A 12389-nucleotide genomic window follows, 5' to 3' on the forward strand; every position below is an offset into this window, starting at 1 on the left:
GTTCACACTGTTAAAATATTTTGATGGTGTTATGCTGCGTTCTATGTTTAAAACGAAAAAATAGGTTGGAAATATCGCCAATATTGAACCACATCGCGCACGACATGCATACGTATCGAATGCACCGGTCTGCTCCGAGACTTCCGGTAGCTGTCATGTGTCAGATCGCTGTCAGAGCGCTTTGTTTACAGTTTATAGATCGCCATAATACGAACACTTTGTAAGTTTGCAGATGTTAAAGAAATGGAAAGATGGAGACATACTTAATGTGTAAGTATTTATCTACATACGCATAAAATATTAGCCAATATATTTCATTTTCTGGCTTCATACAACACCTGTCAGTGGCGATCACGACGTCGCACAGTGACGGACTTCACATGTACATGCACAAAATGTACTATGTCCTATAACCGATTACTGTTAATAAAATAAGTTACACATACATAAATCTGTCTTTTAAACCACCCTTTCTGTGTATTTTGACAACACAGTGATGAATTTCTCCCGAGTTGAAATATCAGTATTGTTTCTAGATGTCGTCTGCTCGCACGTCAGTTTTAAAGCCATGTCTAACGTACGTAATTTTGACCGGGCGATGAATATGATTAAAATAAACTCAATATTAGTAATTTAAAGGTCTAATCTCTTCAAAATTGTGTTGATTTGATTGACAGAACGTACGTGTCAAGGTAATCACTGGTAATATTATTCACGTACAATGTATATGTGATACATACACCACTATACTATGTACAGTTTGTGCATTAGTTTTAAACTTTCAGAAGTGTGCTGGGGCATCTCTCGATGTTTCTGTTCATATTTTACCTTTGCAAATTAATTATTCAATATTATTGATCCAAAATCTATTTTAGAATTGTAGATTAAAATCAACGATTTTCTATTAAAAAAAATAATAGCATTACTGTTCAGTGTTTACTGCATACTGTAACGTTTAACTTGGTTTACGTATTCTGAACCAAGGCACTAGCTAGAGCTGCTTCTACATCAGAAAGTCTATATGTACATATAACAGACATCTTTATCATAAAGTTTTCTTCTGAAGTCAAGTAATTCCAGTGTTGCTGTTGTATATATGTAAGATTGCAGAACAAGTTACATGTAGGGTTTTAATTGGTTGTATTTTAAGTAAACTCGAAGGGTTATTATGAAACATATTTTTGCATTTTATTCTTCAATCACTGCATAGTGTGTATATGTTTTCAGATATCATTCACTCTACATAAATGTGACATTTAGTATGAATGCAATTAAATTAAGATGTATTGCAATTCACATTTATTTCAATTAAACTTTGATTTTATTATTTTCAGTGTAAAATATGGCAAGGTCATACAGTTGCGCTGTGTGTAACAGAAGAGTGAAGCCATGTGATAGACGACCAATAACAAACAAGATACTTAAAAAGAAAGTCAGTACAATTCTTGTCAGAGATGTTACAACAGAGGATAGACTGTGTGTAAACTGTAGAATTAAGATAAGTAAATCCCTGGTGTCAGTACCTGATCATGAGGTTCCTATCCAGCCTGCGGAACCGGTTGAAAAGACATTTCTCAGCCCACAAAATATTCAGCTGAAATTGTTATCTACTCCACGGAACAAAAAACGATGTGTTATCTGCAAGAAAACCAAGAAACTAGTTTGTGTTGGACAGGCAGCAGTAGCTCAGGCTTTTCTAGCAAAGGGTGTTTACATAAACAAGAAAAGTCGGTGTTGTAGAGAACATCTTCAGCGGACATATTTCACAACTGAGGCTTTATCTACATTGTCATCCACAAAAAATTCTGAATATTTTTCCAGATCAGACATTGTAGAATTACTTGACGGAATACGCAGCCATGTCAACAGTAACGGTGTTTTTAATTTCGATATTCCATCATCCTTATCAGACACTCAGTATCGTGAAATAACAGGTCTAACGAAAGATCAGTTTGACGATCTCACCACCTTTGTTAAGACGTTAAAGAGCAACACAACTAGGTCTACTAGATCCTGTCTTGCAGTGTTCCTCGCAAAACTAAAGACTGGAGTGCCGAACCACATTTTATCCACTATCTTCAACCTTAGTATCAGCCAGGTAAGTAGCTTACAGTCTCTGTTGTATGAAATATTTTACTACAAAATATGATGAACCTTCAACATGCATAGGATTAAGTTTGACTGGCTGGGAATATGGAATCATAGAAATAGCAATGACATTATTTTTTAACAAAACTGACACTGACTACTGACAACAAACATCCATATTAGTGTATGTTATACATGTAAGACCAAAGGATTCTAACTCAAGCACGTATAGCACTAAGGCCTGGTTGCTTGTTTTGGGCGACCAGTGCCCATGTTCACCCAGTATTGTATAACTAACACCAAATGTGAATGTTTATATGTCTTGGGTTAGGTTCCATATGGTAAATCATCAGTTAATAGTGTTGTATTGGTGTAGTGATTATGTTAATGACTATATCGAATTGTGATTTGCTAAAAATGTACATCTGTACGCATTTTGTTTTTCTAGGTCCAAAGAATAATTCACACTGTTAGAAAGTGTCTGATGACATCGTTTGTCCCGCAGCATTTGGGATTTGGTCACATTGACCACGACGTGTTTGCTGAGATGCACACCACACCAATAGCAAAGGAGTTGTTCACATCTGGAAACAATGATGCTGTTCTGGTTCTTGATGGTATGTTTTAAGAATCTGTGTTGTCATTTTCAATCGTATTTCAAACCATTATGTACATCTACAAATTCAAATTCCACAAATTGGTGTTGGTTAATACATGTAGAATAATGTTAACAGATTGTAATAGGATAATGTGATTAGGGTTGGATACCGGTACTCTATTACTGATATAGTATCATTATTCGTTTTCAATAAAAAATCCAGTACATACTCTTTTTAAAAAGTACCGATACTCTTATCGGTATTTGAAAAAAAAAACAAAACATAAGACTTGTTTCTAAGGAAATCCACATAAAAAATGACTAAAAGAAGGAGACAGGCAGTGTATATAAGGATATGTTCCTAAACGTGATGATACTGGGACTTAAGTCATTTGCAAGGAGGTATATAATTATATGAGATTTAGAAAGATAACAGAGCTCTAGGTGGATAATTCATTTCACATCAATATTCATCTTTTTGTGTTGCAGGAACATATCTGTACATACAGAAAAGTTCGGACTACCGTTTTCAACGTCAGTCTTATAGTCTACATAAGAACAGACCCTTGGTCAAGCCTATGATGGTGGTGGCATCAGACGGGTATATTCTTAGTGTCCTTGGTCCTTACCTGGCAGAATATGGTAACAACGATGCCAACATAACAAAACATATATTAAATAACAACTTGGAAGAGGTTCGGTCGTGGCTGAGAAAAGATGACATTTTCATCGTTGACAGAGGGTTCCGAGACGCTGTTGAGTATTTGGAAGGCATTGGCCTGAAGGTGGAGATGCCATCTTACCTAACAAAGGGGAAAAAGCAACACACCGTAGAAGAGGCTAACCTCTCCCGCCTAGTGACTAAAGTAAGTAGTATAAGCCTTGTGTAACGTTCAGGTTATAATAATTGGTCAGATGATGAAAAGTTCAGTCTTCCAAATGCACTTGTAGATAAAGCAATTACACACAATTTCTCAATTCACATTGCTATTTTCTCATAATTTGATTCGGGGCACCGTGTTTGAATTAATTTGGAAACAATTTTAAAATGTTGTCCTTAGTAAATGTTTCATATATAAATACAAGAATGCCTTAAATCATATTTGAATTTCATATATCAATACAAGAATACCTTTGATAATATCTGTGAATTTCAAATCGAACATTCATAAAAGTCATTCTATCATTTTCAATAAATCAATATGCATACATAACTGTACATATTGAATGTGATGGTCTATATTTTCTATGGTTACAGGTAAGATGGGTTATTGAGAGTGTTAACGGAAGGCTCAAACAGTTTCGGCTATTTGACAAAGTCATTCCTACCACCTTTGTTCCCCACATTGGTGACCTGGTAAGAATCACATGTGCTGTGTTCAATCGGTACCGGAAGCCTTTGGCCAGCATGGACCCAGAGACCCAACAGATTGCCAAGGCAATGATAGACAGAAATACAAACTGTAATAGGGTACAGACACTGGTGGAGGAGAATGGTTTGCTTTCAAGGCGGAGTTGCTATCAACAAGTTGATGAAGTAGACTTTCCTAGGCTTACATTAGACAACCTTAGGAACATAACACTGGGAGTATACCAGGTTCGTATTGGGACTCTCTCTTTTTTTGAAAGTAGTTTGTGTTATTGGATGTAGGTGTTACATAATAATTGAACTTTCTAGATTTTGGCAATTATTAATGTCAGTAAATGTATAACAAAAGTATAATTCTGTGTAAAAAGCATAATATATCTAAGATCCTTTTTTAATTGATGAAAGCCATTAATAAAGTTAATCTTTTTTTATTTAAGATATATATGTATTGTGTATCAGGTCAAACAGGCTCCATCTTATACTAAAGAACATCTTGATTCTGAGGGATATGAAATGATGCTCTGTCAAGATTTACCAGGTTAAGTAATGTTTTAAATAAAAACACATCAATTCCGTAAATGTGAACTTTGCACATCCAAATACTGTATGTCTAAAACCACTCCACTGGTCTACAGTTTATATAAGCTAGTTCATATTTTTTATCTTATTTATTGGAATAATAATTATATTTTTTTATTTGAATAGCAACATAAAATCAGAAATGCAGATTCTCTACAATAAATAAAGTATACTGTTTAGAATATAACCTGAATTCACTCTATATTATTGTTATACTCGTATACTTGTAATGAACTTGTATACTCAGTACTGATAACAAATCGAAAAATCATTAATGAAATTGTTTTTATTGTGACTTCAGATCTGCTGAAGGTGAAAATTCAGTCAAGGCACTCCAAAAAGGCTGTACATTCACTTTGGGTGCAGTACTCATCTGAGCGTGAAGAAATCCGTGGGTGGTACTGCACATGTAAAGTTGGGGCCCGCGTTGTTGGATGCTGCGCCCATGTAGCCAGTGTACTTTGGTACCTGGGTTACAAGAGACACACAGAGTATGTTGCGACAAAGAACAGCCTGTCCTCAATGTTTCTTGATGCAGCCACCAACTCAGGAACATTCTCAGAGAATGACCCTTTGGAGGAATGATTGATCGATTATAACAATGGCAACTTTGATGACATATCCCATCTATGTATGACATTTTTGTCAGACATCCACTCATGTTCCATGTGTAAATATTTCATTGGCATCTTAGAATTTTCCATCCATGTATGACATTTTGTCAGACATCCAGTCATGTTCCATATGAAAATATTTCATTGGTATCTTAGAATTTTCCATCCATGTATGACATTTTGTCAGACATCCAGTCATGTTCCATATGAAAATATTTCATTGGTATCTTAGAATTTTCCATCCATGTATGACATTTTGTCAGACATCCAGTCATGTTCCATGATTAAAATGTTTAGTCAAATATCACCTTTGATAAATACTTAAACAAATGTTTGTTGGTACATGCACATAATAGGTACATTTGGATGATAAACCCCTTTTTATCTGTGATTTCACTATTTAGGTTTTAAAAAAGAAAAGAGAATGTCATTTTGCTTGTAAATGGAAGATCAGTTGATAATAAGGAAACATCATTTTTGAAATAAATGTGTGTCCATGTGCTGTCATTAAGGGAATATTTGCAAGAACATAATCTTTTAATCAGACAAAAATGTTTGCATTTTAAAATGGATTTGTTTAAATGTTGGATTATGTTAAGGCTAGTTTATCGGTATTGAACAGATTATAACCCTTTTGTTTCATTTTTGATCGTTTGTTGATCAGGACTTGCAGTCACATATAACTGGAGCAAGTGTCCAAAAATGGCTTGATTTTAAAAAAGTGTACATGAGATGTAAATAATTGAGTGGAACATCTGTTGAGAAAAGTAAAATTAATTAACTTAGATACATGGGATGATATAAAGGATATTCATATATTAACAGATAGTATAAGGTTACTTGAATATGAACAAAAATACCTTATTTCTACATGTCTTCATGCAAGAATATTCAATGAATTTATGATGAGATGTTGTTTCATAGGTGTGGTTGCTAAGGACAGTTGCTAAGCAACAGCATGTTTGATCACATGGTTTGTCATTTTGAGATCGTTTGTCTTGCAGTCATAATTATTTTGTAAATGGTGCAGGTGTCCAAACAGTTATATGATTTTTGAAAAAGGGTACATATGATTTAAAAATCTAAAGGAAAATCTGTTGAGAAAAGTGAAATTAATCAACTCTACATTGGTTGCTATGGAATATTTCTACATTAACAAATAGTGTACGCTAACTTGAATTCACGAAATTTTTCTGGGATAATATATAATGAAAAAATCACAAATGCTTTATTTGTAACATGCCTCATGTAAGAATTTTCAATGATTTCATGATGAAATATTATTTTATAGGTGTGGTTGCTAAGGACAGTTGCTAAGTAACAACATGTTTGATAACATATTTTGTCATTATGAGATCGTGTGTTGACATGTAGTCATAATATGTAAATGGTGCAGGTGTCTAAACAGTGACATAATTTTTAAAAAGTATACAGGAGAAAAAAACTTAGTTGAAAATCTGTTGAGAAATGGGAAAGTAATTACCTGTAGGCCGTTGCTATGGGATATCTGTATAGTAAAGGTAATATAAGGAAACGTGAACTTACATATTATCTTAGAATTTTATATTAATAAAAAAAATGACTATATAATCAAATGCTTTATTTCTACATGATTTCCTGTAAGAATGTTCTAAAAAATTATGATGAAATGTTACTTTTATATGTGTGGTTGCTAAGGACTGTTGCTAAGCAACAACATGTTTGATCACATAATAAACTTTATTTTTCTAAATGTGGATACCAACTTTGTATTTTGTGTAAATATTATCTATATCTCTGATGGGGCCAAAAACGGCCCATAGTGCATATAGTCCTTTGTCTGTATCTCTATCTAACAGATATTGATTCTGAGTCACTTGTACATGATTCATCAGTTAAGCATTGATGTCACTATTTTTTAATTTTATCGGGGTATGAAAAAAAAATTGTTTGCAAACTGTATGAATCCGCGTAGCGGATTCTCACAAAAGTTTGCAAACAATTTTATTTTCAAAACCCAATAAAATTAAAAAATAGTGACATCAATACTTATAATTAATTTTATACTCTATTTGATAAAATGAAGTATGTTTAAATGTAAGATTATAGTGGTTTTTCAAGGGATTCACGATAACGTCGGGGTATCGTGCCATTCTCGATTATTTTTTTCATAGTGGTTTGCAAAAAAAATATTGGCCAATCAGAAAGCCAGATTTGGTATGAAAACAAAGAAAAATTAATGATACAGATATAAAAAAGAAAAATCAACTTTTCCATAACAATATTACCATCGTGAGGAGTACCAAGCTTTTATTCAATCTTCCTTACCCAACGTCACCTAGTTACTAAGGGACCTATTATCTGTCTTGCTTTGAGCTGCTAATGGTGCTTTTTGCTTGTTTTTATTTTAGAAGCTCCTGCAGCAGTTCTACCAGTGTTGAAACTGCGGCAGAGGAACTCAAAACACTAATGGAAAAAAACAAAGAGTTAGAGGTAAATATGTCTGATTTTGATGGGACCCGGGGATAATGTTGGAAGTATTCCAAGCTAATCAATTGAAATTCATACCTTTGAAGCAAAATATTAAACCTCCTAACAAAGAGCTGGGAAAGGAATGCAAAATAAATGCTATATACAAAATATAAAGGTGGGAGGGAGTTTGAGATAAATGAATATCAAGTTTTAAACAATCTGGCATAATTTGAAATGAAATAGCAGAGAAGGGAAGATTCTATCAATTACTGTTACATGATTCATTAGGTACTTTGATTGTATGTTGTTCTTTTCATCAGGAGGAGAATGGGAAGTTGTCCACAGAACTGACCAGGGCTGTAGACCAGAGTACCAACATGTGTGAGAAGGCTATTAGGATGGAAATGAAATGTGATAAACTGAAAACTCGTCTTCAAAACCTCAAAAAAGACACGGGGTAAACAATGATATAAAGCATAGGAGTGAAGATGTGTAGAGCTCAGCAAAAATCTTTCATCAATAATCGCTCCAGAAGATTGTTGAAAATTACTTAAATATCCAGACTAAGGATTCCTAAGTCCTGAAATTTTGCTTAAAGAACATATTAAATCTTCCTTACGTTTACCTGGTCATGGTTTCTTGAAATAAAATTTGTTGAATTACCTAATAATTAAACAGCTTAAACTGTAAGTGTTAAGTTAAAACAAATTTTTGACTCAAGTCTGTTTTTGATTAGAGCTTGTCTTTAGGTCATCTGACCAACCACAGCCGCCATCTTGAAATCACATTTTAAACTTCTTTTTAAGTTCTACCGGTGTTGGCTGCACCTTACTCTGTGAATGTATTAAATGTTGTGCTATTCCAGACTTGACTTGGAAGTCCTCAGTTCTAGCATTGATGTCGAGAGTAACCCTGTTGTCAAGGAACAGATGGACAAACTAAAGCAGCTAGCAGACAAGATGAAGGCTGATTCGGTCAGTATGTCTACAGAGTCTTCTAACTTGGCAAGTTGTTGCCTTTCAATATAATACGTGTTTGATACTTCAGAAATAGCTTCAAATTTAGTCTGAAAGAGAATTATCTGCTAACAATGTGTATTACCTCTAGCTGCAAGACTAAGGGGATTATTCTGTATTTGCATATTACAGAGTCATTTTCTCTTGTAGGTATTTATTGTTTGTTACATCATGTGTTTGTTTGCGTAACATTATATTTTAAAAAGAGAAGAACATAATTATCTCCCATTAACCACTAATGATGAAACAATCAATACCTACCCTCAGAATCAGATACATCGGGTCCTTTACTGGCGTATCCTCATGATTTAAATTTTCTTTCCAGTCTGAGGAAGACAAGGACCTAGTGACAGATGTGATATTAGAGGAAGATGAGGAGGTAGAGGAGGAAGAGGTAAAGATAGATTTCATAGTAATTTTAGATCATCTCTGGAGAGGGGGCTTATGGAATCACCCTAGCATCAGTATCAGTTAAGGTTTTGGTGTAGGTTGTGTAATATATGTGGTGCTGTTTTCTGTACAACAGACACTGATTTCTATATTAATTTGAATTTGACGTGGAAAACATAATTTTACGATGAATTTCAAGATAAGAATATTGATTAAAAAAAATGGGGCCTTATCAAGCAAAGGATGAATATACTAATGTTTGGTGATAAAAATCAGTTGTACATATTTGTGAAAGGTATGTGTATACCAAAGGTTTTCTTCTCTTTTTCATAATTCATATGCCTATATATCTAATTACTGTTATAAATACATTCCGGGTTCAAGTTAGAGGGGTTATATTGCATTTAACCTGTACAGTGAATCCTTGATAATCCGAATGTTGATAGTCTGGAAAAGTTGCATTCCAGGATAAATTACCAGAGAGCAAATTGATTTTAGACAAAGTAAATGGAATCTGGCAGTACAGAAAATTCGCAATCCGAACAGATTGGGATCAGGACCTAAGTATTTGTATTATGGAGGGGCTAATGCAAATGCAACAGTAAGTAAATATTGGAATAACTTTTAAGAAGTTTTTTAAAAGATTTTTCACAACATGATTGTAGGGTCAAGAATCTACTCCAGAAACGCCCCAGAGCAGAGCTTTGTCTAATGAGTATGCACTGCGGCAGGCCCGCATGAATCGTGAACTGCTCGAACTGAACAACCTGTTGGAGAAAAAGGAGCATTTGGCCTCACAGATGTCCAGGAGTGACAAGCATATGGACGCCATGAAAAAACAGTATGAGGTAATTACAGTCTATGTGTACAGTAATCATTCTGCTCCATTACTATAAGGAACAAAATATCAAAGTTCTAGTTCTAAACAGAACATGTAGAATGTGGACAGAAGATTGAGACCAGATAAGAGGTAAAGTCTTTTCTGTCGTTCTTGAAATACTAACTACACACATTGGCTGGTTGTATTTTAAATATATTAAGCCTATTATGTACAAAGGTATAATGTGTTTTCATTTTCATTTTTCATTTCATTTTTCATTCCAACAAATATTATTTACAAGAATTTATAATCAAAAGAATTGAATAATAACAAGCAAAGCCTTGATGAATTCTTTCTCTTTTCATCCATCAATCAAAGCTTGAAGTTACCACCAAATGGCCTAAATGATAACTTTGATGGCTTTCACTCTTTTTACCAACCTTATTTTCAGACTGCCATGAAAGATTTGGAAATTGAAGTCAGTATCCTTCAAAGAGAAAAAGATGAAATGCAGTCAGCACTTGATTCTGCTCGTGTCAACTCTAATGTAAATAAGTAAGTCAACTTGTTTCTTGTTAATTCCATTGAATGAAGTTTGATACTTATTTAAATGTAAATTTTATTTATTTAGTTGAATCCCCATGTATCTTTGTAATCTCTATAATACAATACAATGATTTTGTTGTTTGATCCAGTATATACTGGAAACACTAATTATATTATGCAAAAGTCTTTTTGATGGGAAAATTTCCCCCAGACGTAGTACTTTGTGTTTATAAATGAAACTATGTGTAATTTATGTACTTTGTGTTTATAAATGAAACTATGCTTCTAAAAAATAACATACATGTTTATCTCAAAAATAACAACAACGCGAAATGTTCACATGTACAAATCATAAAATTTAACACTCACAATATATCTATGTTTTCAGTAACTGTTCATATTATAAACTTTGCAGTCGTAAGTGTAAATTTTGATAATTGAAATCATTTAGAATGAATATTAAATGAAGTTTAATTTGAATATGAGGATATCTTAAAAGAAAAAGCATTGTGGGACTTTCATTCTTATCAAGTGTTTTCTAGACAAGCTGTTGTCATGCTATATTGTAAATGAAATGAGTATGACAAAATAAAATTGTAGGGTTGCTGAACAACGAAGAAAACGACTTAAAGAATTAGAGCAGCAGATATCCGAGTTAAGGAAGAAAATGAGCGAGCAGACGAGACTGTTGAAGATGAAGGACTCCTCTGACAAACAAGTGTCCAAATTGAATACAGAAATTCAGGTAGGTCCTAGCTTCTCAGGATTCTTATAGTAGATAGGAAATGTCCTTATTTTGAAGATTTGGCCCTAAATGGCTCCAATTTTAATAGAAAGACTACAACTTTCTGAAATATACTTTATAAAGAAAAAGGGCCTTACATGACCCTAAATATTGTCGAGAAAAGCTCATTTTCAAAATTTTGTAAGAATTGAAACTTTGTCTTTAAGATAGTAAAATTGAAAGGATTTTTCGGATACAATTACATAGACAGAAGTTTGTATGCTAATATATTTTGTCATTGGTGCCAAACCTGAAATTCTGCTACAGTACAGACCTCATATGGCCTTATTTGATAACTTAGCCCTTAAAAAACCATTGAATTTTCATGTCAAATTTCTGTAAGCCCTGCTTTTAATGAGATACGACTTGGCTTCCCAAAAACAATACCTAAGCTTTAGTGTAAGGCTAGAATATAACTTTTTGACATTACTTAAAACAAAAACATTTCTATCACTTATCAGGACTTGAAGCACCATCGTGTAAAGCTGATGAAACAGATGAAGGAGGAATCGGACACATTCCGTAAATGGAAACAAAAGAAAGATAAGGAGGTGTTACAGCTTATGCAGAAGGTATGTTATGGTGGAGTAGTGGTTATCAAGGACAGATGAAGTGTTGCCTCAAAAATCCAACTTATTTTTGCAGCGATTTGATTTGATATTTTCATACCTAACTTAATTTTCATGATGTGAATTTCTTTCACGATTTATAGCAATATAGGTTTTGCCGTATGTGTGCTTGAAACAGTTCTTCAAGGATTAATATTCAAGATTTGCCAGAGAAATAAAAGACATCACACTGATTAGCTAACACCAAAGGTCATTTGAATGTGACCATAATTATTTTCGTGATGACAGCAAAGGTCATTTCTGTGATTGGCTGACAGCAAAGGTCATCTGAATGCGACCATAATTATGTTTCATTTGATTGGCTAACACCAAAGGCTGACCATAATTATGTTTCATTTGATTGGCTAACAGCAAAGGTCATCTGATCTTGACCCCTGTCATGATACCTTTAGATACTTAAACTAGTAATTAAGTCTTACTAGCATGATTTTTAGAAATAGATTTGATTGGTTGAGGGTTGGATCTTATACAACATTTTGCTACTATGTTCTGATGCTTTAGCAGT

At 33.7% G+C, this 12389-nt stretch overlaps 2 protein-coding genes across 3 annotated transcripts in view; both read left to right on the plus strand.

Moving 5' to 3' along the window:
* Positions 1 to 12389, plus strand: part of LOC138328123 (chromosome-associated kinesin KIF4A-like) — a 43854-nt gene that overhangs the window by 13443 nt on the left and 18022 nt on the right. For both annotated transcript variants that reach the window (XM_069274763.1, XM_069274764.1), the window contains exons 9-16: positions 7639 to 7720; positions 8020 to 8156; positions 8565 to 8673; positions 9041 to 9109; positions 9771 to 9953; positions 10377 to 10480; positions 11072 to 11216; positions 11717 to 11827. In XM_069274763.1, coding sequence (XP_069130864.1) covers positions 7639 to 7720; positions 8020 to 8156; positions 8565 to 8673; positions 9041 to 9109; positions 9771 to 9953; positions 10377 to 10480; positions 11072 to 11216; positions 11717 to 11827 — 940 coding nt within the window. The remainder of the gene's footprint in view (positions 1 to 7638; positions 7721 to 8019; positions 8157 to 8564; positions 8674 to 9040; positions 9110 to 9770; positions 9954 to 10376; positions 10481 to 11071; positions 11217 to 11716; positions 11828 to 12389) is intronic.
* LOC138328124 (uncharacterized) lies at positions 165 to 7059 on the plus strand. Its single transcript, XM_069274765.1, has 7 exons — positions 165 to 270; positions 1335 to 2098; positions 2537 to 2705; positions 3176 to 3552; positions 3945 to 4283; positions 4515 to 4593; positions 4936 to 7059. Exons 2-7 carry the CDS (start codon positions 1343 to 1345, stop codon positions 5217 to 5219), a joined length of 2004 nt encoding a protein of 667 aa, XP_069130866.1. The 5' UTR covers positions 165 to 270; positions 1335 to 1342; the 3' UTR covers positions 5220 to 7059.

This window comes from Argopecten irradians, chromosome 7, assembly GCF_041381155.1.
Source record: "Argopecten irradians isolate NY chromosome 7, Ai_NY, whole genome shotgun sequence".
Lineage (NCBI taxonomy): Eukaryota > Metazoa > Mollusca > Bivalvia > Pectinida > Pectinidae > Argopecten > Argopecten irradians.